This window comes from Pollicipes pollicipes, unplaced genomic scaffold, assembly GCF_011947565.3.
Source record: "Pollicipes pollicipes isolate AB1234 unplaced genomic scaffold, Ppol_2.1 Scaffold_3087;HRSCAF=3621_pilon_pilon_pilon, whole genome shotgun sequence".
NCBI classification, from domain to species: Eukaryota; Metazoa; Arthropoda; class Thecostraca; order Pollicipedomorpha; family Pollicipedidae; genus Pollicipes; species Pollicipes pollicipes.
Window position 1 is genome coordinate 26,076,513 of NW_023596225.1, and position 27,459 is coordinate 26,103,971.

General features: G+C 58.7%; 1 protein-coding gene across 1 annotated transcript; it reads left to right on the forward strand.

Annotated features, from left to right (window-relative positions):
• Nucleotides 1-1,046: 1,046 nt before the first annotated feature.
• On the forward strand, nucleotides 1,047-26,246 carry LOC119114898 (cyclin-dependent kinase 17). Its single transcript, XM_037238955.1, has 8 exons — nucleotides 1,047-1,238; nucleotides 15,805-15,941; nucleotides 19,515-19,694; nucleotides 21,076-21,229; nucleotides 21,907-22,028; nucleotides 22,269-22,513; nucleotides 24,552-24,889; nucleotides 25,481-26,246. The coding sequence occupies exons 1-8, from the start codon at nucleotides 1,094-1,096 to the stop codon at nucleotides 25,591-25,593; spliced, it is 1,434 nt and encodes a 477-aa protein (XP_037094850.1). The 5' UTR covers nucleotides 1,047-1,093; the 3' UTR covers nucleotides 25,594-26,246.
• Nucleotides 26,247-27,459: the final 1,213 nt, after the last annotated feature.

A 27,459-nucleotide genomic window follows, 5' to 3' on the forward strand; every position in this document is an offset into this window, starting at 1 on the left:
AAGGGAAATATTATGCTCGCCCCAAATATGGGTTTTCTGCAGTTAACAGTTTGTAGCTCCCTTCTCGTGATTTGTACTTCCTATTGGGGGCCGCAAACGGGGAGGGTGGAAGCCACATCCAAAGGGACGCGAGGCTTCACCCACGCTGTCGTTGGTATTTGTTTGATTATTTATACCGTTCGCCATACAGGTTCGGCATCGCGAACAAATTGTTTGGCTTGAGCTTGGCACTTGTTGCTACATGGCGGAGTCTGATCATTTCTCTGAAATGTCTGCGTCTTCGTCGACCTATTGCGCCGATGGCAACCACTTCATTTCATGTTTACGTGTTCGGAATGACTAGAGGTAAGTGTTGCTAGACGCAAAACTGTCGTTAGTCTGCTCGACGCTGGTGCCACGTGCGACGTGTCACGGAAGATAAATGACGATCTCACCCGTGCCTTATCGCTGTATATTTTCGAAGTCATTTGTATCTTCAAATGTTTGAGAAGTCACGATCCACTACAGTGGCACAACCGTCGCAGGTCTCTCCCCCGTACCCATCCCCAGCACCCTTCTCGCGTCCAAGCTTGGTTTTGCGCAAGTCGCACTCGTCATGGGCATTTAAAGCGATGGACAAATTTCGCTACCTGTGGGAACGTCGAACGAAACTGAAATGCACCGAGACAAATGACGAGAGATAGTTAGCCGCGAGATCCGCTGAGTAATTCGTTCAGCGTTCCCACCAATTCCGCGAGTTACCTCCGTTCAGAGGTGACAGTTCTTGACGCCGGCTTGTCCGGGTGTGAGCGCGTGCGTGGCCAGGCGGTGTCTGCCGCTGGACACGGCTCGGACCCCTGCCCGGGTGGCTGGTCGCCGCGCGGGGCCGGCCGTCCGCGGCTGCCGGCGCTGGTTGGTGGCCCGGCCGGCCGGCCGCCGGGAGGCGCCGTGTTTGGCGGCCAGCCGGGGCCAGTGACGTCACGGCGGCGCCATCGGCGCCCGCCTCCCACCATCGATCGCGCAGTGAGGCGGTGGGCTCGGCCGGGGCGCGCGGGGCCAGGTGGCGACAGAACGTCCGGCGGCCGGCGCGCCGCTCGCCCGCTCCGCGCTCGACATGGAGATCAAGACGCTGCACAAGAGCAGCACGTTCGGCTCGCTGTCGAGCGGCACGCAGCGGCTGGGCAGCTGGTTCAGCCAGCTGGGCGAGCGGCGCCGGCGCAGCGCCATCCGGAAGAGCGTCACGCTGAACGCGGGCCTCGGTGAGTGCCACGTCCGGCGGAGGGGGCGGCGCCGGCCGGCTCCCCGGCTCGACATGACCCGACCCGTGCCCCAGCTGTGGACCAGGCCCCCCGCCCCCCCCCCCCCCGCCGGCCCGGGCGCCCTGGCCTCCCAAACATGGCGGTCGGGACGCAGCCACGGTCGCGAGTCTCGGCGAGGGGAGGGTAGCGTGGCCTTCCGCGGCCGGTGGGGCCCGGTCCGGCCGGCTGACTAGTCCCGGTGGCCTGGTGTCAGCTGGGCCAGCCGGCTGCACTCACGCACAGCTCGTCCCGGCCGCGCATGACGTGAGCCTGAGGCGGACCCGCGTCGCGGCCGGCCTGCCGACGCCAACTGGCGTGTCTCTTGCGATGGAGGTTGGCTGGGCCGACGAGACTGCGACAGGGGCATCCATGATCTGCCTTCTCTTCAGGGCGTTGAACTTTGGGGCTGTACCCGGTCGACGCTACCCCATGTTTAGCTGTTTGCAGTTTGTTGTCTTTGTAAATGTATTTATTTACCGCGGCGTACCATGTAGGCGAATGGGGACGCCCGCCGGGTCTAATCGTTGCACTTGTCATGTCGTGTACTTGCCGGTGCATTTTGGGATTTGAGTTGTTCGCGGAGCTTTTTACCACAAGCGTGGCTATCTAGCTTGTGATCCTCTTTCTAAACCGGACCCGTGCGGGTGACGTCACGGCCGTGGTCGCTGCCGCCGCCCCGGCCTCAAAGCTCAGCTGACGCATCACAAGCCCGACTGCCTCCTCAGTTTCTACCGGCGCACAACGCGCTCTCTGAAAAGGCGTCGTTAAAATGGGACGCGGGCTTGTAGCCAGCAGTGCGGAAATAAGCTTGCTGAGAGAGTCTAACAAGATAGGTGGGTTTCCAAAAACAAATCCAGATGCTTAGAAGCCCCGCTTTCCTGAATAAGCACGGTGGAAAGTGCTTCGGGGTCATTCACTTTTTACAAAGAAAAGGAGGACGCTGATATACGTTAAGGTGATAGCGGCGCCTCAGCGAATGATGTATATATATATATATATATATATATATATATAAATACGTGTATACACGTGCTAATAATTGGGTTTAAAGGCGCATCAACCGTAGAGGGTATTTGTATAGATGCTGATTAGTTTATGATGACTTAACATTGTGAATTTCATATTTTGCTTTGAAGTGTTCATCACTCGGCTACTTTACAGATTTAATTGCATTCTAAGAGATCAGTACACGCAATTAACGGCCCAAAGGTGCGCCAAGAATGCACCTTTAGCTAATGCTGGGATGCCTCGAGATTCACACAGTAGAGATCAATGAAGGGAATCCCCAAAACTTGCTTCATCCGGCGCTGGTTGCCGGGTTAAGCGTCTCACGTATGATATAGCACAATGCTGGAGCTATGCTGCCAATCTGGCTTGGTTCACGAGGAGGTCCGGCTCATCGAACTGGACACAGTTTGGATCGGAACCAGACCCTAGTCGGACCTGTGCTTTGACCGTGGACCGTCAGATTATGGATTTTTCGAATGTCGAGTAATTGTGCCACAAGTTCTGAGGCTTCGCTTACCACACTTACGCTTACCACGCCCAATAATATGCGCACTTCACGGAACTCGTGACCTTTCGAAACTGCGTGCACTGCTTAATCCCGGGCTGGACATTGGTGCGTACTCAGGTTTTCTAGTCTTTTATGCGTGGATTGCTTCATTCCTGGCGGAATACGGAACACACCGGGCAGGTTTCTCCCCAAGCCGTCCTGTTACTGCTGGTGACGCAACGCTCTCTTGACGACATTATTGTAGCTGTTCCGCTCGGTCAGGCTCCTCTCGTCAACGTTAGGTACTGCGGCTATAAGATGGAAACGAGAATGAATAAAAGCGCATAAGTCAGTCCTAACGAGAGCGAAGAAAAGCGTTCAAGTTAGTCCTGCCAGCCCGTGGCGTCTTTTAGCTTTGAACTGGAAGGTTTTGTATCAAACTTTATGTATGTTTCCGGAGTGAAGGGACAGCAGGTTGAGGTGTATTTTTCATGCTATCACACATATTTACTCACACATTGTGTGTGCACCCTCGCATGACGCCCACAGGTATATGTTTTGGCCTTGGTTGAAATGTCACAGGGCCCGTACCATACCATCAGGTAGAAACCAATCTATCCTTCCTGACAGTGTGAAAACATTACCTCGACTGACTTGTTTTTGTGTCGGTTTTTGGGATGGGTAGATGCGAAGCAAAAACCTGTACTGGTTATTGCGCTTTTATTGTCCCCGTATTTTTTAGTGGAGGGGGGAGTTTGCACAACTGGCAGAGCCGTCACAGTTTTTGTTTGTGACGAAGCAGTACCGTGGAGGCTTGGCGACAGGTTCGGCTGATGTCAGAATTGAAATAACTGCGTGCAATGGCGTTGTAATCTTCGTGACTTACATGAGATCGTTCTCGAATGTTTGGATAATCACGTAATAGTAAAAACTATTGCGAATTATTTCCACAATTTGTGCCACTCAAGCTTGTTGTGTGATGCAAACGAACAAAATTATTGTTTATTTCTGTCGAATATTTTTAGGAGAAAGGACTGAGGACCGGAAACGACCACGCAACATCTATGTCGCATGTGCTGGGATCCTCTGGTTTAGATGGATATCAGAGACAGGCGCAATAAAACCAGGGAAGTTGAGTTCTCGTTACCAAACAGCTCGGGTTAGTTGAGTCGGCTGTAATTAAGCTCCCAGCGGAAAACTGCGCTGTCTGATGTCTGCGAGTCTGATGGACGTCATAGCACCCATCAAATGGTAGGGTTTGTAGAAGTGAATTCTTTCTTTGCATAACCGTAAGGTAAATCTCAAATTTCACGGGGAGGGATTATGAAGTGAGTGAGTGAGTGTGTGTGTGAGTGAGGGAGTGTGAACAGGGGAGCTCACTCTGCTCCCCAGCTGCTTCGCCTGAGGCTAAAAGCTGAAAGTTGAAACCGGACGATGCTGAGGTTTTCGTGTCATTACATCTGGGAGGAGTTTCATCAGTGTATGACGTCACAGTATGACCGGCTTCCACGTCACGCGCAATGTTCTATATAGCGGGTTGGTAGGGCTGACCAGCACCAGAAAGCTAGAGGAACAGGAGTGCCGCCGATATCAAAACTCAATATTCTCCTGGTGCTAATACTAACAATGTTTCAGAAGAATAAGGGCAGCTGCACACAGTCACGTTTGTAACAATCCAACAAAAGCTCTTTCTCCCACCTCACGGTGGTGGCCATGTGGCAAAATACATGGAGAGCAAGTCCCAGGCCTAGTAGTCAGGTTCTTCTTTTAGCTGATGGGGTCGTCTCGTACAGGGTTTTCTGTGCCTTGTTCCACGGCTATCTAGTGCGGTTGGATCCCGTTGGCCAAGAGCCTCAGCTGGGTAACAAAAAGACACACTCCCTGACACACTCGTGAAGCGGTATGGAATCGTACACTGACTACCACAGTCAGCGACGAGGGGAACGGAAAACAACCACCAATGTATGGAAAACTGGCTTTTGGGCACCATCACACCTGTAACAAGCCGGCGCGTGGCACTGCTTAGGGAGGGCGCCACCTCTGGGGCTGCTGCAAAAGAAGTCTGCAGTGTCCGCGCCGGGTTAATCATCACTGCACACCGGATTCGAAGAGCATACCGTGTGGTCCGAAACAGACACGCATAATCCAATATCTTCGGGTGATCTTGCTTTGCTTTGCTTTGCTTTGTCTTTGGAAGCTTTGCCACGCGAGTTTGCACTATTCCGTTTACATAAGCCCAAGCTAATCCAGACAGCGAACTTGACGAATATTGACGCCGTGGTCCGCGATAAATCTCGCCTTGAACATGTGCAGTGGATCGCACAACGGCCTTGCCTCGATCTAATCAGTTGCAGTAGCATAGGTGCAATGCAGAATGAAGCCAGATGGTGGCGAAATGCCAAGCCAAGAAACCTGAGAGATGGATTGTCCTTCCCCTTCTAATTTCCGGCGGCTAAGAAGCAATGCCGGATGTTTCTGGTCTGGTTTTATCACACATGTTCTGGCTAAACGCTGATTTAATTGTAGTTAAAGGGAATGCTGCACATTTGAAGGAATTGAAACGAGCATTTGACATTATGAAGTGAGCTCACTTTTAACTTAGATAGTTTAGTTAGTTTAGACTTAGTTTTAAGTGGAAAAGACTGCTGTAGACAAAACAATTCCTCTAGTTAGTAAATGTGTTGTTCAATGCGTCGTTGTTTAATTGCGTCATCATACCTTGCACAACATTGATTGAGAGCCACTTGACGGCCTTTACATCTGGAAATCCTACTCACCAACGCCAGACATGTACAACGAGACCATTGTATTTTCTTGGCCTCGATCGCCGTATGGCCAATGGAATGACGAAATTTGAATGACGTTATTTTGGCGTCATGGATGCCTGGGTGACCTTGACATGTTTTGTACAGAAAAGTCTGCATCTTTGCGGACGTGTAGCTCAGAAATGAAAAGGCTTAAGTCACAAGATGGACAGAGCTGTTAACTGCACTGAATGATCTTTAAGGTGGCTATTTCAGTGCAAAACCCCATACAAATGTTGAAGGCTCAGTTTTAGCCGTGCGCACCGAAATTAATCATGGCTATTTATACGATAAAAGCCCAAATACCTAACCCCCAGGCCTAACTTTCCGCATTTGTTCTGCTTTTTTTGTGTGAAATGCCGAAAGCTCGCTCTGTTGGGTGCATTATCGTTTGTTCTTTGGGGAAAGGCTGCGCAGCTGTCACCACGGGACACGTTGTACTGGATGACACTATCTTTTTCGCGCCTCTGAAGAGGGGGTGCTACTCATTCTCACCTCCCAGGAGTTGATCTAGCTCTGTCTCACCACGTGGTGGATAAGACAACACTTTGGCACATCTCAGGAGCTCCAACGCTCAGAAACTCTTACGCCCCTGGGCTTGTAGAAGCACTCAGTCACACGTGTGGAGAGTTGAAGCATGACTCCGTCTCTCGTCTGGAGAGATGTAGCATCACTTCGTCCCACGTCTGGAGAAATGTAGCATGGCTCCGTTCCGCGTCCCGGGAGATGCAGTAGCACTCAGTCCCGCGTCTGTAATGGTGTGGCATCATTCAGTCTCGCGTCGCAGGAAATGCAGTAACACTCAGTTCTGCGTCTGTAATCGCGCAGCATCATTGAGTCCGGCGTCCCAGGAGATGCAGTAGCACTCAGTCCCGCGTCTGTAATCGTGCAGCATCATCGAGTCCGGCGTCCCGGGAAATGCAGTAGCACTCAGTTCCACGTCCCGCGAGATGCATGGGTACTCAGCGTCGCGCCCCAGTGGGCCGGCAGCGACCCCGATCCGCCGCCGGCCATCCATCGCCCGAATCGGATAAACCTGTACAAATCGAATTGGCTGCCGGTCGCGGGCGGTCGGTCGGGCCTCCAGCCCGGCGGCCCCGCGGCGCTCGGCAGACGATTGCCTGCCGCTCCGGTAAACAAGTCTGGCAGCGCGGCAGCAGGATGTTTGTGCGGAGGGTGGCGGGCCTTCCTCGGTTACCTGTAGCGGCGCCGCGGCGCTTTGTTTGGAGCGTGATGAGCGAGCGCTGGGCGTTTGGCCTGAACTTTGAGGTGGCCAGAACAGCGTGGGTCCGCGTGCATATCTCATGCAGGCGGGTTTGGGTGGCGTGCGGAGTCTGGTTTGGACTTCCAACGGCGACCTCAAATGAATTTGTCCTGCAGTGCGTACCTTTCGGCGGAGGATTTCCTGCAGATAGGATATCACTTCAGGGCATCTGAGCCGCACACTCTGCAAGCGGGCTGCATCCTCGCTGGTAATGTGCGCGTGTCATATGCTGCTGCCAAGTTCGTTGGTAGTCAGGCGCGTACACGGAGAGCGGGCATTTGTCAAAGCCGCAATCGATGGCAGGCCGTCTGCGGCACAATTTACGGTGGCGATACAGGCTATCGAGCTGGGAGCGATAAGACGCGACTGTGCGCGGCGGGCGGCAGCGGAGTCGTGCGCCACGGCGGCTGCCGACCGGCTGCCGGCCGGCTGCCGCACCGGCGGCGCGCTCTTGTCATCGTCCCGATATGGGCGCACGCTGGGAGGGCCAGGCGTCAGGTCACGCAAAGATCACCCCGCTGATTACCGTCGGTTTGCACTTTGCAGTGTTGTTAACTGGTTCTGGTGAAAATGGCAGGCGGTTGGAAGGTCCAGCGGGGTCTGTAATTATCACGTACGGTTTGTTATGCGGAGTGAGACTTGTGCGCCCGGACTCCGCTGTTTCAGTGGGATATCCGAAACCGCGATTAGCGATGTAATGTGAGATATCCCCCTGTCCTAACCTGTTAAGGTAAAACTTTGCGTTTCGTTGAAGTGAAGGTATTTTGTGAATTCTGGAGTATTGCCACTTTTTGTAGCCTGAAATGACTAAGCGAAGATGGCCTGGGGGCATGCCAAGCTCATAATAGCAAACTTAATTAAATTACACGGACAAACGGTGCAGTGCATGTGTTGGGTGCATGCGTCTTCCATTGGGTGATAGTGCTGACCCATTTACGCATGTTTTAAAAGTCTGGCTGCCTTTCAGAACTCAAGTAGGGTCATTGTTTTCAAAATACTTCACTTTACCTTTTTTAATCTTTTGCCCGATTTGGGCTTTAGCCCAATTTTGGGTTGCAGCGATCTGCAAACAAAGTAATTGCAAAATAAGCAGCACATTTAAAAAATTCTTACGTGAACTGGCGTATGCTGATAATTGAACCTAACCTGGAAGGTTGTTCAACCTAAAGTATCTATCAATTGGCTTGTCATTGAATAGGCCAGAAGGAAAGTAATCTCATGTGTCGTCATCCACAGCCGGCTGCTTTTGATTTTGAGTAGTCGATATATATATATATATATATATATATATGCAGGCATATATGTGTATGGGTATATGTGTGTATATATATATATATATATGCAGGCATATATGTGTATATATATATATATATATATATATATATATATATATATATATAATGTGTGTGTGTGTGTGTATATATACACGCCTAACTGTGTATGCTTGACCAAACCACCATGGTCAGGATACGGTGCAAGGCTAAAATGGGACATCGTTCGAAGGCATGTAACAAAATAATCCACCGGTCTTTGTCCTGTTCCTCTACCACAATGAGCTGAGAACTGCCGTGGGACTTTCCATCCCTGCTCCCGAGGTGCGGTCCAGGATGGGAAGTCGGAGGCACCGGCGATTGTTAAAAACCGGATGTCCCCTTCCGACACACGTTTTTCCCGTGGCCGGCCCTTGGCCAGACGCAGTGCAAACATAAATTAAGAAGCACGGCGTGAGAAGAACCGCACCAGTGCTGAGTGTCAAGGCTGCGTCATGTCGGCGACCTTTTTTACTGTGTCATTGCCATTGCCTGGGTCAGGTTCCATCGTCCTTGCTCCCCCGTGGATGTCCATGCTCATCGTGAAATTAAGTCAACTGACACGAGAAGGACGGGCCCAAAAGGTCTCAATGCACCCCGAGGGCTTTGTCTGTCATGTCTTCTGCTTTGCAATAACTGACCATTGTCTTGAAATCTCGAGCGTATCATCAGGCCTTCCCCCTCATTTGTGGCCAGCGTCATATCGTGATCGGGTGAAAAGTACTTAAACTGGCAACAGGATTCACAACTCCTAAACTGCGCTGTTCTGCTATTGGCTCCAAGTGATATGCAGCTGGGGTACAGCATCACAGTCACGCCATCACGCGTCACAAACAGCGTGCTAGGCAAGTGATCGGAACGGGTCACGAGATCTGCTCACCGAAGGCGCGCTGGCAATATGACCTCACCACGGCTGCCGCCCGTTTGCTGAGGCGATGGAGGGCCGGCTGGGGCGACAGCCGCCTCGTGGCTCGCTGGCCGGCCGGCGGCTTGGACGGCAGAGGCTCCGCTGTCCCTGAGCGGTCCACTGGCCGGCCGGCGGCTTGGACGGCAGAGGCTCCGCTGTCCTCCGAGCGGCGCTCGCGTGCCGCCCGCTAGTGACTGAACGCGGCCCGATAAGGCGCCGTGTTCGCTCAGGCTCGAGGCGAAGGGTGCGCCGCCTGGTTCGGGCTCAGGTCAGGGAAACAACGGACGACGGGCTGCTGGTCGTCGCCTAGAAACTGACTGCCGTCGGATTGCTTATCGTGTCCGCGCTGTAATCATCGGCGTCGCGGCCATTCGCCAGTCACGCTGTGGGCCCCCTTGGATCAGTACGAATACCGGTGGCACGCGTCCTCTTTGTGCCTCGCGATAGTGATTCTGAACAACTGCCAGACGAGTCTTTTTCAACGCTCTGCCCACCAACAAAGGTGTTCAGACGTACCAAATTTGGAAAGAATCTGGCAATATCATTATCAAAATATCATCTGTTCAGCGTACTGAAGCAAAGCAAGGATGGCCCGGTGAGGCATCGGCCTGCCATTCCTTTGTGCGTTGTTTTGAAGATTCGCAGGAATTTCCAACCCACCTTTGTGTAATATGGTGCTGGTTCGCCGAACTCGGCAATACCATTCCAGACAATAGTGGGTTTTTTATCAGCTATTTTTGTTGGGAACGAAACCCTCCGGCGAATCAAATAACCGAAATTGAAAACCTGCTGCGGCCCGCCTGAAAAGATGAGAAAAGATTGGTTTTGCAACGCCAGTGGAAATGATAGGTTTATATTATTAGCGGCTGGCGGCCACATAGGCAGCTGCAATTTGGCTGCGGTTGCTGGCCCACTCCCAGGTCTCGCACGTGCGATACAAGCACGTACGTCCGCGGCGCGCTGTCTTCGCTGCTGCCTTCCTGGACAGAAAACTCCAGTTTTCACCGCCATTCCTTGGACGTACGAATGAATGAAGAGAGCCGAGAAGCCTGCCGCTGGCCGTGCACGCCGGCTGTGTTATGATGACCGGCCGGATCATGTTCGTATCGGACGCTTCCCGCGCCGGGCCCCTCCCCACTCCAGGCGTCTAACAAGGGTGGCCGCGGCTCACACGTAGCCTTACATAAATACAGCTGGCTGGCCAAGGCCAGGCGTCTGGCGCTGCCGGGGCGGCGTCCAGCCGCGCTGCTGCTGCGGCCGGCTGCCGCGCGCCGACGGCCGACGACCTCGTAACGACCGACGGTGGCTGACGGCAGACGGCCGACGGTGACTGACGACCGACGGTGACTGACGACCGACAGTGACTGACGACCGACAGCCGACGGTGGCTGACGACCGACGGCAGCTGACGACCGACGGCCGACGGTGACTGACTACAGGCGGGCGACGGTGACTGACGACCGACGGTGACTGCCGACCTGCGGTGACTGACGACCGACAGCTGGCAGTGACTGACAACCGACGGCAGCTGACCACCGACGGCCGACGGTGACTGGCGACTTACGACTGACGGCGATTGACGATTGACGACTGACGGTGACTGAAGACTGACGACTGAGGTTACTGACTACATATAACCGACGGCCACTGATGACCAACAACCGATGACCGATGACTGACGGTGACGAAAGACCCACGACCGACGGTCGCTGACAACCAACGACTGACAATGACTGACGACCGGCGACCGACGGTGATGAACATCCCACGACCGACGGTAACTGACGACCGACGACCGACGACCGACGACCGAACGGTGACTGATGGCCGACCAACAAGGCTGCGTGATGACCAGCGGTTACTGGCGACCGACGACCGACGGTAACCGAGGATGAACGACCGACGGTTGACGGTGACTGATGACCGATAATGACTGACGGCCGACGGTGACCGACGACGGTGACCGACGACGGTGACCAACGACAGACGGCGACCGACGACCGACGGTTACTAGCGACCGACGGTTACCGACGACCGATGGTGACCCGACGATCGGCGACCGAAGGTGACTGACGACTGACGACTGATGACCGACGACCGACGGCCGACCGACCGACGACCGACGACCGACGACCGACGACCGACGACCGACGACCGACGACCGACGACCAACGACCGACGACCGACGACCGACGACCGACGACCGACGACCGACGACCGACGACCGACGACCGACGACCGACGACCGACGACCGACGACCAACGACCGACGACCGACGACGGACAACCAACGACCGATGACTTAAGACTGACGCTTGGCAACGGTGGGCGGCTAACCCGACGGCGAATACCAGGCGGCTAACCCGACGGCCGACAGGCGATGACCTTGCGCGAAGTCACCGTCGCCAGCAGACAAGGGCCAGTCACTGGCGATCAGTCCGCGGCGCCATCAGTGACGGGCGACGGACGGAGCTCGTCGGCGGCTGATGACCCACGCATCAGCGACGGACGACGGACGAAGCTCGTCAGCGGCTGATGACCCACGCCGATGACAGCCAGTGGGCGGCCGGCGGCGCCCGGTGACGCGGCGTCCCGACGCCCCGCTCCGCGCCGAGCCCTGCCGGGCCCCGCCGCCGGCCGCGTGTCGGACCGTCGTCCTCGGGCCGGCCGGGCGGCCCTGAGGCCGCGGCGCCCCTCAATTGACCCTGCCTCGTCCACTTTACGTCGAGCGGTGAGCGGCGCGGCCGGCGGGCCGGCGGGTGGCCCCTCGGACCGCAGGTCGGAACGGCGGCGCTACTCGCGTGGCGCCCGATGCAGCTCAGTGATGGTGCGGCGGGACTCCGCTCGCACCCGGCCTGACGCTGCCGGCGCGCTCACGGACACGATGCGAAGTCTTGACCGCCGGACTGGGGAACCTTGTTCGTGCTCATCAGAAAGCCTGCAGTGGCTTCGGAGGAAGTGTTTCGAAGCGCGAGCGTCTCAGCCGGTCGGCCGGTGATCGCCATCAGCATAAGCCCCGATACGGCAGGCCGAAGGCGACGCGTCCTTGACGGGCGCCGCTGTTCCGGGAGTCGACCCGGCCGGCCCGCCGCCTCCCCGTGCGTGCGTCCCGTCCGCCTGCACACGCGCGACGCTGCAGGATGACGCCGCGACCGGCGCGGAGATGGTCCGATATGCCGGCGGCCGGCCGGCCAGACGGACGACACGCGTCCGCGGCTGGCAGCGCCCGCCCGGCCGCCGCCGGTCCGTGTCTGTCGCCGCGCCGCGCCGCGCCGCGACGCGGAAGAGAAACCGGCGGCGGCGGCCGATCGGCGCCACGTGCCGCCCGCTCGGGCTCGAGCTGGGCCGAGCGGCGGCGGCGGCGGCGGCGGCGGCGGCGGCGGCGTCCGCATGTGGGCCGTGGTACGTGCCGTGCCTCGGCGCCGCTGCAGCGCCGCTGCAGTGCCCGCCGCCTGTCGCCGGCGCCTCCGCCGCGTCTTCGAGCCGTCGGCCGAGCCAGGGGGCGGCTGTGAAACATGAACTGCAGAGAGAGCGCCGCCGGCTGGCTGCGAGGCCGGGCTCGTCGCGCTCCGCTCGGCGCCCCTCCGCAAACAGGCGTGCAGAACGACGCACCGGCAGCATTCCTGGGACACGCTCCACTGAGGCGACAGGCCGGGGCGCGCCGGCCCCCACCCTGACCGGAGCCGTACACGGGCTCCCGGCGCTGGCCGCTCCGGCGGCCGGCTGGCGGCGAGCGCGCTGACGCGGCGGCGTCGGAGCCCGGCCGGCCGTCTGCAGTCGCGGCAGCTGCCGTCGAGACCCTCCCCGGACCGCGGCCGCCGCGCTCTGCATGCGCCCGTGTACACAGCGGCTGTAACCGGACGCGGCGCCACCTGCTCGCCGCGCTGTCTTTACCTTGGGCGGCGGCGGCGGGCGGGCGGACCGGTTCGGCCGGGCCATGGGGCGCCGGCCGGCGCGCTCGCGGCGCGGGCCGTGCCGGCCGGACGGCCTTTGTTGTCTCCGGGCCGGCCGGTCGGCCGCGTTCTCGTCCGCTCGCCGTGCCCGCCTGCTGGCCGGCCGGGCGGTTATCTGCCGCGCGCCCGGTGACGCACACCGTGACGTCATCGGCGCCAGCTGACGCCCCCCGCCAGCCGAGCGCCGGCCTTGCGCGGCTTTTTTGCCCGGTGGCGCGGGCTAGGTGACGCGGCGGGCTGCCCGGGGGTGGTCGGGGCAGCGAGGGGCATGGGTGGCCGGCGGACTCCGACGCCCCGCCGCGGGCCGACGCTCGCCGTCCGCCCGCGGCGCTCCACCGCCGGCGCCGGGCCTCGGCCGGCCGTGTTGACGCGGGAGGTCGATATTGAGCGGCGGAAGACGCTGGTGGCCGGCGGAGGGGCGAGAGTGCCAGGATTTCCTCCCGGCGCTGGCGAGATGTGAGATAGCGAGGCGTTCGGAAATGCACCGGCCGTTGCGAGCAGCTCTCAGCGATCAAGGGCCGCCCCCTGCTGGATATCCTCGGCTCTGCGGTCTGCTCACGCGAGCACCAATGCCGCAGGAGCTTGGGAGCGTGCGCCGAGCACGCCGGCGGTGCTGTAGGCTGGACCGTCGCCAAGCCCCCCCCCCCCCCCCGGTGGGGGGCAGGGAGTCGTGGGATCCAGCAGATTGGACTTGATTGACTCGGGCTCTAGTCAGACTCAAACGGCGCAGCTGGCGCCCTTTGCTACACGTCAACAGCGCCAGTTGCAATCTGACGTCCTGGCCTCGTGGTCTTGAAGGGCCGTCAAACGCCTTTTTATGTTGCGAATCAAGAAATCGGGCCATTCACTTACCATGTTTCATTTGGAGCCTGCATCACGGGTTTTTCGGATGCCAGATCGCTAAAGTGGGGCATACCACGCCGCTGCGTTTTCAGAAGGCAGCGGCCGACGCCGCGTGGCGATGGCTTTGATGTAACATGGCGTGAGCGAGCCGGCGTCGGAAGCATTCGAGCCGGGTCAGGGACCGGGGCGGCTCGTCTCCACAGCTGGTTCCCACCGCGCCAGGCCAGCGGCAGCTGTGTGCATGCCATGTCGTCGTGACATGTGTGGCACTGTTTCGCCGCTCTCAGCAGCCCACGGAGCGGAGCACGGGCCTGGGCTCGGCGGCGCGTCCTCTGAGAAGGCGGCTGCTGACGCGCGCCCGGAATGTATGCTTTCGATGCTGATGATGACACGACAGACACCGTGGAAATAAACTACCCGTGCAGCGTACCGGGCAAGGCGGCGGACGGTTTAGATACCGGCAAATGATCAAACCAGGGCAAAAAATGAAGTTCGCGATTAATTGCGCCTGCATCGAAAGCCGTTTATTTGCGTTGTGATGGCGCTGTCGTCATAAGCGGCGGAAATTCCGAGCACCAGGAGCTTAGGACCTTTTCTAAACACGTCGAGCCGGGTCCAGTCCGATACCGGCGCAAGTTTGCCCCTCGAATGATCGGTGAGACTAGCCCCGCCACCTGCAGCCTGTGACCGATGCCGGGTCGGCGCCGACTCGTGGCGGGGCCCAGCGAGAGTGCCACGCCGCCTGAGCGGACGCCGCGTGCTGGCGCAGACACCGGCGGCGGCGGCCGGCCGCGCCCCTGATTGGTAACCAAAGCCGCCGCTGGCCGACTTGCGGGCGCCGGCGGCGCGCGCTGGCACGGTTGAGCACGAGATAGGGTCTGGACGCGCTCCGTTGGCCGCACTGGAAGCGACAGTCTCGTATTGGCGTGGTGCGTATGCGATGGACGTGTGCTCGTTTGTTTTGGCAAGCTTTAACGACGCATCCTGGAGTAGATATCAGAGGCACAGCGGTGGATTTTTTTCATCGTAATGCACCGACATTTTGGGGGCTTGGGTTATGTCCTGTCATGAGTGTGTGTTATCCAGGACCTAAAAGGTCAAATTGTAAGTCCCAGAGCTGGCAAATGTCGCAGCCCTCGTTCCACGTCCATCTTTTCGTGACCTTTCCGCTTACTTCCTCCTCCCAGCGGCGACGGCTGCCGGCTGGCGAGCCTGATCAATACCACGTTCAGAGCCAGCCGCCTCTCCCACTCCGTGCCAGCGGCAGCCGGGGACCATTGTTCCCCGGCGAGCGCAGCTGCCTGACTCTGACGTCCGTCCGCCCCCGGCGGCGGCCTGGCCGTCCCCCGCCCGCCTCTCACCCGTCCGCCCGCCTCCCATTGTGCCGCTGAAACGTCCTTGTTCCGCCGTGACAAATGCATGCTGCAGTGACGTCCTTGCGCTCACGCGTCGCCCTTCCGTTTCTGCGGCCCCGTATGGGTCTGTGAAGCCCTCGTGCCCTGTGCCGCCTTACTCCTTTGTGGTACCCGTGTCTCTCCGTGGCTTCTGCGGCACCTGTGCACTTGTCTCTGTAGCGCCCTTGTTCCTCTGTGGGGCCGCTTTACCTCCGTAGCACCGCTGTGCCGATGTCGCGCCCCCGTGCCTCTGGACGCTCTTGCGTCCGCTGCCGGTGTCCGCCGTATCCGCATGTGTCCGCTGCCGGTGTCCGCTGTGTCCGCATGTGTCCGCTGACGGGCGTGCTCCGCTGTGTCCGCATGTCTGCTGCCGGTGTCCGCTGTGTCCGCATGGTCCGCTGACGGGCGTGCTCCGCTGTGTCCGCATGTCCGCTGCCGGCGTCCGCTGTGTCCGCATGTGTCCGCTGACGAGCGTACTCCGCTGTGTCCGCATGTCTGCTGCCGGTGTCCGCTGTGTCCGCATGGTCCGCTGACGAGCGTGCTCCGCTCTGCCGCAGGCGTTGTGTACGAGCACCCCCGGATCGGCTCCGATGGCGAGTCGGAGGAGGCGAGCGGCGCGTCCGACGAGGTCACCAGTCCGGTCCACGTCAAGCTGCGACCGCGCCGCGACCGGGAGCGGCGACCCAATGTCAATGTGAGGAGCGGTCCGCCGCCATCGCCGTCGCCTGCGACGCTGGTGGGGGCGCTGGCTGCGACGCTAGCTGCACCGCTAGCTGCACCGCTGGTTGGGGCGCTAGCGGGAGGGCTGGCTGCGACGCTGGCACTGGCACAGGCATACACTGGTCTGCCTCCCAGCGAACTTAATGGTGCGGGGTGGCGACAGGATGTGCGGAGGCTCACGCTGGTATTACCATTCGTGCCACATCATCACTAATGGAAACTGACGTCTTTATAACGCCGTATCTGCCCCCGCTTTGTGTGGCTCGCTGGCCGTTTATCACTCTCGCTGTCGTTATCTCGCGAGTTGCCGATCACTATCGCACTTGCTCCATTTATCTCTCGATGTTTCCCCCTGCCTTGATGGCTCTTTTGCTCTCTCCTGCTGTTCCTTGTTACGTCCCCATCCCCGTCTCCGTCTCCCTTCCCGCTTGAATGGAGGGGAGACGGAGCCTCTGCTCTGGTCTCCCTCAGGTGTCGGTTTCTTATTCTCCATTTCAGTCTCCTTTTCCTTTTCTCTTCATGACATTATTTCGTCTTACTTTTATTTTCCTCGTTCTCTCCTTTTCCACCCTTTTCTCCTTTCCGCTCTTCTCCTCTTATCTCATCTCGTTCTTTTTTTCCCTTACCTCCCCCTCTCCCTCTTCGCCCCCTCCATCTCCATAGATTTCCTTCACCCTGTTCCCGTCCGTCTCCCTGCTCTCCCTCGCCGCCTCCTCTGCTCTGCCCTGCTCCGTCGCCCTGCGGGGGCCTGTGTTCCCATCTGGCGGGCCTGAGCCGCCCGGGTCGCGCACTCCCGCCCCGTTTGCCATGTGCGCCGGCTCCCGGCGCGCTGACGCTCCCCCGCCGACGCGACATCTGGCGGCTTGACCCGCCGCGCTGCCGACACGCACTGCTCTACCCTCTGATTCACCGGCCTGATGCACGGTCCGCCCGCGCCCGGTGATTCATGCGCGCGCACGTGCCGGTGGGCGCGCCGTTCGCGCCGGAAGGGGCGCCTCCGTCACCGCCGCTTGTAGATGCCCGAGCCGGTGCCGGCGCCGCCCCTCGGCACCGCCGGCAACGACCCGCGCGCCCCGGGGTCACGTCGCTCGTCCCCCCGTAGATGGTCCGGCAGACGTGTGGCGAGTCTTTGTGCGAAAGGCGCGGCCGACGTTAATCAGCTGCGTCAGATAGCAAGGACGGCCGGCGGTGTCGCGATACCTCTCAATGCTCCGAGTGGCAGCCTGACAGCGCTGCGCACTGGGGCGTGCACGGACACGGACTCAGCGCTTTAGGCCTGAGTCAGGCGACGAGGATGTGAAAGGAGCTTTATGGGGCAAAGAAGTTTTCCACTGAAAGTCTGGCGTAATCTTCCATTGAATTGACTGCCATTGACCTTTAACCTTTTCCATGTGCGCGAATTGACCTCAGCGTAGCCTGAAAATATTGAGCTACCAATCGACTTGATGTGTTTATCCATGAATGGTTGGCCTCTGATGAGCGGGTGCCGCGATGTAAATCTGAGGATCTACAAATAGCTCATGTAACATTCATTGTCATCGGGCGGAACCAGAAGGTCTCCCGTATTTCCATATGGCCTTCTGTCAAAACGCTGACGCCCACGACATCTGATTTGAGTATATCTGCAGCGAGATGGCGTATTTCTAAAACACCCACTGCCAGACAGACAGCGTTCAGGAATCTCGCAGGGCCCGTTTAGTAGGGTCTACGTTAGTGAGTCTGCGGACAAAGGAGTGTCCCACCTTTGAGGCACATTTCAAAAGCGTGCTCCCGTAAAATATAAGGACCATTTACGCCCAAGAGAGTGCTGGGTAGTACCACTGCAGTGTCATCAAGACATGAGGACATTCATTTCGATTATCTTGGAATCCAAATTACGCTGCCGACACTTTTTAACAGTACTACAATTCTTCCTTTCTCGGCAGCCCCAGAATGTATGGCGAGTCCGCAACAGCTGCGGTTGGCGCGACCGCCACCGTCATAACAATGGTAGAATGCGCTGAGGGCCGTTGTCAGGTTACAGGAACCACTTTTGAGCTATTAAAATCCGCGTATTGCGGGCCTGCGGGAATAAGAGTGGCACCTCCACTGGTATGCATGACGTCAGTGCAAATGAGCGTTTGTGATTGGCACAGCAGACGGCAAAGGCCAGTTTCCAAGAAGCGCATTGGCTGAAGTTTGAACCAGTGCGTCGCTATAGACCATGTGGTACTCTGTTTTCCAAAGCCAAAGGCGCTTCGAAAAGAGCGACTCTGTATGGGAGATATCAAAGTCATAGTATAACGTTTCGTGAATTCGCGGATTAGAGCCTCTTGTTTGCGCATATTTTTCCTGTAAACAGAGCATTTCAAACTTTCGTTGCATTTATTACACAAGCATCGTCGCGAATTAGTGTGTTGCAAACATTACAGAACACACACGTTCGAAGAAGCAAGGCATGTAAAATGCATTACTTTCGTGGTGGTGATCAGGAAGTCCAATAGGATCTCTCCCGTAGAAGCGGCTACTACAAATCGAAATTCTGAGCTGCTCCAAAGGGTTTCGAAAAAAGCTGATATTTCCGATGAAATCGAACGCGTCTGATCTAACAATAAGTAAAAAGTACAAAGAAGTACACATTGAAGTACTCCCGTTTAAGGCCGTCGTCCAGCAGGACTCGTTCCTTCAGGTTTGTTCCAAGAAGCTGTTGATAAAAAAGCTTCGTCAAAGGGAAATAGCCAAAATGTCTGCGAACAGAGGATGTATTAAAGAGGGTTCGTCTTCGTGAAGTCCGTTTTTGGAAAGTCAGACAGACAGATATACTTCTGGGTCTAAGTATCCTGGATGTAGGCCATTTGGAAGTGTAACTAAATAACTAGAAACTGGAGGCCTTATGGGGAAGGCCTTCTGGCAGTGCCTACTCCGCCTGTAGTCTTCGGAGGCTCGGAGGAAGGTCATGTCAAAAACGCTTCCTTAATGAGGCGTTTCCGGGCACGGACCCCACGGACCGTGGCTGTTTCACACCTCTCCCCCCACACACACACTGTGGTCAGCAGGGGGGGGGGGAGAGGTCACACAGGTCGGCGACGGCGACGGCGACGGCGGCGGCGGGGGCGGGGAGGCGTTCTTGTCCGTGACGCCCCATAGTGATACGCCCCGGCGGTGGCCGAGCGAAGAAGGCCGGATCGGCAGCAACCCAGCCTAGCCCTGCCGTCGGCCGGCGTCCGACCCATGTCTGCCCCCACGGTTCAGGCGCCACGTCCCTGGTCGGTCCTGACATCGCCGCCATCGCCTGCTGCCTCAGACGCCTCTGATGGTGCCGGTACTGCTCCTCCAGCATCGGTGGTTCAAAGGCGGCCGTGTTGTTTCGGCGCTGCTTGTTTCGCGCGGAGAGTTCGCTATCAGGCTTAGGCGGCGCCACCGGTCTGCCAACCTTCTGTTTATCTGAGCTAGCGCCGCATGTGTTAACGCCAGATAACACACCGCACGCCATCAGGTAACGCGCACCATCGCCGCTCCTGACCTCGATGTAACTGTGGGCTGACCGGGCGCCTCGTGTCTGTCGCAGGAGATCAACAAGCGGCTGTCGCTGCCGGCCGACCTCCACTTGCCCGAGTCTTTCCTGCAGAAGCAGTCGCTGAGCCCCACGCTAGACGGTAGCCTGACGCGCGCCACGCGCCGCCAGTCCCTCTCCGAGATCGGCTTCGGCCAGCAGGACACCTACATCAAGCTGGAGAAGCTGGGCGAGGTGAGGCACGCCGCCCGCCGGCTCACAGGCTCACAGGCTCACAGGCTCACCGGCTCACCGTCTCACAGGCTCACAGGCTCACAGTCTCACATGCTCACAGGCTCACTGGCGTACAGGCTCATCAACTCACCAGTTCACTGGCTCACCACTCACCAGCTCACTGGCTCACCGGCTCACCAGCTCACCAGCTTACCAGCTTACCAGCTTACCAGCTCACCAGCTCGTTGGCTCTCCAGCCCACCAGCCCAACAGTTTACTGGTTAGCCAGCTCGCCGACTCACCAGCTCACCAGCTCACCGGTTCGTCAGCTCACCAGCTCGCCAGCTCACCAGCTCGCCAGCTCACAGGCTCACCGGTTCACCGACTCACCAGCTCACGGGCTCACCAGGTCACAGACTCACCAGCTCACGGGCTCAACAGCTCACAGGCCCACCAGCTCACAGGCTCACCAGCTCACAGGCTCACCAGATCACAGGCTTACAGGTCCACCAATTCACCAGGTCTTGTTCCACGAAGTCACGCACCAGAAGCTCGCATCTAATCAGCTCACGTTCCACAGCTCACATATCACGAGTCACCGGCTCGCAGATCGCTGGCGTGCGTCATACATCACCAGCTATCGTCATGCGTTGTAGTTCGTGTACCACCTTATCTGTGTAGCTGCACTCCACCAATCAGTGTGCTCACGCCTAGCCATTCTGTTCATACGCCGGCAGCGGGCGGCGAGTGCCATGCTGCATCAACGGTTCTCACTCGAACTGGCCTGTAAGTGCGAGCTGAGATTGGGACGCCGACGTCTGCGCCCGCGTCGCATGTGATTTGCGACTGTTCTCGGAAAAGGAGTCCACGGCGGCGGCGGCGGCCGGCGCATGCGGTCTGGTCTCGCAGGCGTGATTATCGGAAGACGGTGCCGTGCAGGGTCAGCGGCCTGGACGTCCGTCTGCAGTGTGTCCCGGCCGGCCGTGTGTGCGCCGGCTCGGCCAGGCGGGGCGCCCTATCGCGCCGCCAGGTCCGGTCTGGCGCGCCATCGCCACGGCTGTGATTCCTGGCACGGAGCCCGAGCCCGCTGCATGTACACGGCCGGCGGTGGCGGCCGCGGCGGCCGGGCCGCGCCGGACCGGTCAGCCCCGCCGCGGACGCTGCGGTGGCGCGGCCGGCCGCCGCCCTGCTGCCGTTCCCCGTCACGTCCCCCTCCGCTGTGCCCCTCCGCCCGTCTGGCCGGGGTCCGCCGCCCGACCCGGCCGGTACGTGACGGGGCTGGGTAAGAGCCCGCCGCCGGCGGCCCAGCCCGGCGGCTCGGCACGCCCAGGGAGAGGCGAGCAGTGTGGGGGGCTGGCTGTCCGGGCCCGGCGCCCCTGACCCGGCCCACCCCCGTCCGCAGGGCACCTACGCCACCGTGTACAAGGGCAAGTCGCGCCTCATCCCCAACAGGATCGTGGCGCTGAAGGAGATCCGCCTGGAGCACGAGGAGGGCGCGCCCTGCACCGCCATCCGCGAGATCTCGCTGCTGCGCAAGCTGAAGCACGCCAACATCGGTGAGGCGATCGCCGCGGTGCGCCGGCCCTGGTGACGGAAGGAGTGTGGGCTCGATACTGGCGGCCGGCTATTTTTCGGTCGCGCATGAATCGAAAACAGGCGGTAGCGGCTGCTTCTGGTGGCAGTGATCTGCCTGGAGAGGTGGTCGAGCTGTGCCCTGCGTCGGCGGCCGGCCGGTCACGGCTTCGGTGGGCGTGGCCAGCTGACGGCGCGGCCGCTGTGGTTAGTGCTCGGGCCGGGGGGCGGTGCGCCGCGCGGCGCGCGCTCATCACCCGTGGGATGGGTGCGGGCGACCCGGCGTGAACTGAGCGCTGAGTCACTGCTGCGGTGTGAAGCGTTCGCTGCATTCCTTGCACTGGAAAGCCGAGACGCTGCGCGTGTAATCCCTGGGCGGTTGGGATGGCCTGTGCGGCAGGTGTAAAGCGTTAGCGACGGTGCGCCCGATGTTGGCCCAACTATTTCGAACGGCGTATTTATACCTGGAACTTGGCAAGTGGGCACGACCAGAGCACATGCGCTCGGGTCACAGGGCGCTCTGCGTTCGTGCCGGGCGTGGGTGGAGCTGCGTGTCGGAGGCGCCGGCCGCTGCTAGTGGCGAGTTCTGCCGCCGTGCTGCCGTGAGGTCCGAGTCGCCCTCTGGCGCTGTCCAGCGGCTCACGGTCTCCCTCTGTTGCAGTCACACTGCACGACGTGTGCAACACGAGCACGTCCATGACGCTGGTGTTCGAGTTCCTGGAGAAGGACCTCAAGCAGTACATGGAGGACTGCAGCAATGTGATGAGCATGAACAACGTCAAGGTCAGCTGGCCGTGGCATAGGCTGTGCTGTGTATTGTTGTCTGTCACCGTGTCAACATTAGCTTCGTGGGATATTGTCGTTGATAGGCTGTGTCGATTATTGACATGTGACGAAGCGAGGGTGCACGCCTGCCGGAACGGCTCGCAGCTGCTCTAACTCGCGGCGGCCGCGCCCGCGGCGGTGAGCGCGCTCTGGCCGGCGCCGTCCGCTGACGATGCGCGTGCTCCGCCCGGCCGGCAGCTGTTCCTGTACCAGCTGCTGCGCGGCCTGGCCTACTGCCACCAGTACCGCGTGCTGCACCGGGACCTGAAGCCGCAGAACCTGCTCATCAACCAGCTGGGCGAGCTGAAGCTGGCCGACTTCGGGCTGGCGCGCGCCAAGTCCGTGCCCACCAAGACCTACAGCAACGAGGTGGTGACGCTGTGGTACCGACCGCCGGACGTGCTGCTCGGCTCGACCGTCTACTCCACCCCCATAGACATGTGGTGAGTGGGCGCTGGTGGCTGCTGTTGGGTCGGCGGCCTGGCGATGGATGTCTGGCGGGGATGTTGCGGCGTGGACCTACGGAGAGCTCGCCCCGGCGTGGGGCTGGATTGGTCGTCGACGGACGTGTGATAGGTGGAGAGGTGGTGCTACCACATGCAGGGGTGGATTACGACGAGTGTGATAGCGGGGGTCTCGTGAGTCATCTGCAAGCATGCATCTGCCGGCAACCGTGCGGTTTTAGTACCCAATTCCAAAGATCATCCTCAGATTGTCATCTGAGGTGGAGATTTAAGTTTCCAACACTTAGGTCGTGCTCTGCCTTCCCTTGTTCAAAGCATTTCGGGTGGCATTAAACAGGGGACCGCTCGGGCGCAGCAGAGCTGGTCTCATCTTTCAACGAATTAGTCTGCGATCCTTTCCAGTGTGCCAAGGGCTCGGAAAGGAGAATACTTTGCCACTGGGCCAGACATTAGCTGCTCATCTTTATTCGATCTTCATTAGTAGGACATTAGTGTGGGAGACGATGTTTCATCTGCGATTTCAGCGTAGTGAATATTTCATTCGTTGAATGGTTGCGCGCGGAAAAGTGAAATGATTTGAAATGAAAGTGGCGTGATGGTTTTGGAGCCCAGTAATTTCATGCGAGCTGGGATTTCCCAGCTTGATGTAGACGTATGTTGCAAGTTACGATTAAACACGTCGTTGCGAAATATTACAGGTCTGTACAAGTGACGAGTAGGGTAGCCGAATCACAGTAGGACAAAGCAAGCTCGAATATGAAAACTGGAATCGTAGTTAGCAAAGTTGCAGCGTCAGGCATGGCTTCGAGGTGGTCATGGTCGCGATAAATGGAAGTCATGGATTATGCTATTGGCGTTTGCAGAATGGTTTTATAGGCTGGCATCTATCAATCCTTAGTTCCATTGTGCTTGGCCTTGCCCCGGGCCTTGCTTCATTCGTGCTTTTACCATGTAAAGCTGGGGGTCCAGAGTCGTGTCATCTTGAGAGCACAACTGCCAGCTGCCATACCACTCGTTGCTAAGCAACGAGCGACGTGATATTTGCCTCAATGCCGTAAACGCCACCAAGCTTGACGTCACACGGGCGGCGATATGTCGGCGGCGTACACGTCTCGGGCACGAATCGGTTGACCAGCGCTTTGTACTGACGTCGGGGCCGGCGCTGGCGGCGAGCCATTCATTCAACTAAAGAAGCGGGTCTCCCGACACCCGCGTGACCAGACTGGCAACTGGGGCTGCGAGGTGGGGCTTGATTTATCGGGTCTTACGCCTGCGCCTTACAAATGGCGCCGCGATGAAACCGTCAGCGGACTTCGTCACTGAGAGCTCCGCTCCGAACAGGGGTCCAGTGTTGTCGAACGAAACGACGACGTGTTTTGCGCTTTGAAATCCCGCCTTTTGAAGACATGCGTCAGATATGTACGGGTTGAAGTTCAGCTGTGGGGCAGAGAGTCATTTTGGGTCACGACGTGTCGTGATAACTGCGTCTATGACTATTATGTCCTTGTGGTATGAATCAGGAGCGGCTCGATTCATGTTTTGAAACCAGGCCCGGGCTATGAAAGCGCCCGTTGTCGCTGACCGCAGTCCGTTCGCTTCGTTAAGTCGCGTTTGAACTCTAAGAGCTTTGGGCTTACGTTAGGCCTGAAAGGTCAGTTTCAGAGGGAATAAGAAGCGGATGAAGACACTGGGTGATCACGGAAGCCGTCCGGGGTTATCCCGAGACCACAAGGCTTTACCGCGCGGCCAGCCCTGCTTAAGTTGTGCGGGGTCCCGGCCGGGGTTCGCCACCGGGGCGGCCGGCCACGGGTGGCGGGTGCGGTCTGGCTCCGGTGGCGCTAGGCTTTCCTGGTATGCGGGTGATGCGGCGCTCGTGCATGAGAGAGTGGACATCGCGCGGCCTTGACGGCCATGGCCGTCGCCCTGCCGCTGCCTCGCCTGTGTGGGGTGGGCGTCCCACCCCCCCCCCCCCCTCCCCCGCTAGCAGGCGTCACATGCTCCCTGCTCCGTCCGGCAGGGGTGTCGGCTGCATCTTCTTCGAGATGGCTGCCGGCCGGCCGCTCTTCCCCGGCTCGACCGTCAAGGACGAGCTGACGCTCATCTTCAAGACGCTCGGCACGCCGTGCGAGGAGACGTGGGCCGGGGTGACATCTACCGAGGAGTTTCAGCAGTACAAGTTCCCGACGTGCCGGGCAGAGTCGCTGGGCGACCGCTGTCCGCGGCTGGGCTCGGACGGGCTGGCGCTGCTGCGCGAGTTCCTCCGCTACGAGGTGGCGGCGCGCGTCTCGGCGGCCGGCGCCATGCGCCATCCCTACTTCAGCTCGCTGGGGCCCGGCGTGCGTTCACTACCCGATGGTGAGTGGCGCCGCGCGCGGATGACGCACTGCGGCAGGGCGGCGGACGGGCGGACAGGCTCATAGGCTTACAGGCTAACAGGCTTACGAGCGGATGGGCGGGCCCAGCGAAGACGTCAGACCATAAGGCACGTGGACAGAGACCCAACGGGGGCGGCGGAGGGGTTGTCGGGGCACAGCTACTGGGCATGATCTGAATCATGCGAGATCGCGCCATTCCATCAGCCATGATTGCGCGCTGTGAGTTCTAAGTCGGTCTGGTGGATTGTGTAAGCTTTGAGCGGTAGTATTTGGCCCCATAGTAAACTGGAGATGTGTATAATGTGCAAAAATGTTGTCATTTTGCAAGCCGTTGTAGATCATTGTCTGTACCATTGTTGTATAAGGCCTATGTGCATGTCACGTTATGATCTCGGAGCCTGAGGGCTGGCGTATTCGCCTATCAGCCATCCGTTAGATCGGTGAAGGCATGCTTGTAACGGTCCACTTTTTGCAGGGCACTTTTCGGCCGTTTGCCATGCTGCCTTTTCAGGAAGTTTTATCATGTACGATGTGCTTGGTCCAGCCCTTACACCGTCCCGTTCATTTTCAGACGCTTCAATATTCTCAGTGCCGGGCATCTGTTTGACCCGGGACCAGGGTCGGAGCAGCTCGAGTCTAGCGCAGCCAAGCGCCCGCCAGCGGAGGCAAACCCTGGTGCTGTGAGCGTCGTCTGCCGGCGCTATTCCGAACTTGTAGTTCTCGCGCCGGCCGCCGGACGGCGGCCCTGACGCGATTCCCTGTCCATTCCTGGCGGCGCCCGTCGCCGCCGCGGCGGAGCGACGTGAGAGCAGCAAGAGCGTGAGCGCGAGCGATAGATGGTGCACTAGTCTCAAGGTTGGACCGGCCGTCTTTCAGGACCTCTGGTTCCGACGCCGGGGCTGGCGGCAGCGCAGCGCCCCGCCTGAGCAGCGCGCCGGTCCGCCCCGCCACGGCCGCACAGGGCCACGGCAATAGTTGTCAAATCGCGTGGCTGTAAGCTTCCTTTGCGCGTCCATATCTATGTTTATAAATAACCTTCGACGCGGCCGCGCGAGAGATGACTTGTGATGTAATTATATGTATCCGGCCACGTAGTCGCGCGATAAATTGCGGCTGCTGCCGGGCGGGGAGGTGGGCCGCGGCCCCGGAGACCAGCCGCGCCGGGGCGGCGCGGCCCCGCCCCGTTGTTCAGTTGTGGGAAGTCTATTTTTGCTATATTCGTTCGGGCCCGGTCTGTGTTGTTGTGACGTGAGATGTGAGTCTGTCAGAGCGTGGTGGTTCACACGTAATGCTCGACCAAAATCGCCAATAAAACTATTTGTATAATGTGAAGTTGACGATGCCGGCTATTTTCTTCGGGCAAGAGGAAATGACTGTTTCGCTTGAAGTTAGTACATTTGCTTCGGATTGGGAGGATGCACGAATCTGGCCAGAATTCCTATAATTTTTGTTGTCAGAATTTCGCTTACGATCACACTGGTTGTCCAGCAATAGAAACTGCGTGATGGCACCCATTATTATCAGCGAAACTAATTTCGTTTAATAGATCAGCAAAATTTATCATGCTACGATGCCGCGTTTGAGGCGTCGCATGCACGCATTGCAACAGTTCGGCGCCAAGGACACCCGTATCAATCAAAATATGGCTCGACATCCAGTCATGGTGTTGATCAACTCGGTGCTGCGACGGAGCTTGGCCGGCTGAGGCCGATCGTGCCGGCTCGGGTTCAGCACAGCACACGTACTCACTGACCCATGAGGTGTAAACGAATGCAGAGCGGAGGGCTAAAGCGCGCCCCGGCATCGCCGGCGACGTTACGGCGTTTGACACAGTCGGCCACCGCCCGGGTAAGACTACAGCGCCGGGCAGGGTGTGATACATGACACCCTGCACGGCTCGCGAGTCGGATCTCTACAGCACAGCTTAGCGCGGCGCACAAGCAATCCGCGGGAGTTATCACTCCGCCCGTAGGAGAGGGTAAAGATCTGATCGCTGTCGTAAATTGAACATGTAAGCTTCCGTGAGTGCGGACGGACGGCCGTCTTCGCGCATAACAATGAGCGGTTGACAACGATGGGCATAATGTGGCAGGCGAGATGCCGACCGGTGGTGCCGAGCAGGACCAGTCGTGTTACCTGGCAGCCAGGTCGTGTGCAGCTCAGCACGTGTAATGCCAGTGAAAGCACTCACAGACCGGCCACTGCAACTCCGAGCGGGAGAAGTGCTCACTTATCTTAAGTCATTTCCATCAACAGAGCCCAAGTAAGGGGGCCGGGGAACCCAGCCAAGTAAAAAACAATGGCTTTGCACAACTGGCAAAAGTGGCGATGCCATTACGCTAGAAGACAGTTAGCGTGGCATGAGGGAAAACGAAACAAAAGCGCGCTGGGACAGAACAGGAGGCGTACCGGATTTCGAGTCGGACCTGTGTGGGCAGACCGGTTCACTGACAGGCCACAAACGGATTTGGACACGCGAAAAAACGGGACAGTCTCCACCTTGCAAGTTTGTAGAGAATGCAGGCAGATGATAAATTGCGAGCTCTTCTT

What these genes read in the sequence shown, in the direction of transcription:
- LOC119114898 (XM_037238955.1), top strand. Translation starts at nt 1,094, where the DNA reads ATGGAGATCAAGACGCTGCACAAGAGCAGCACGTTCGGCTCGCTGTCG. An exon ending in CACGCTGAACGCGGGCCTCG is followed by an intron (nt 1,239 to 15,804) that starts GTGAGTGCCACG and finishes GCTCTGCCGCAG; the next exon opens with GCGTTGTGTACGAGCACCCC. An exon ending in TGAGCATGAACAACGTCAAG is followed by an intron (nt 22,029 to 22,268) that starts GTCAGCTGGCCG and finishes CCCGGCCGGCAG; the next exon opens with CTGTTCCTGTACCAGCTGCT.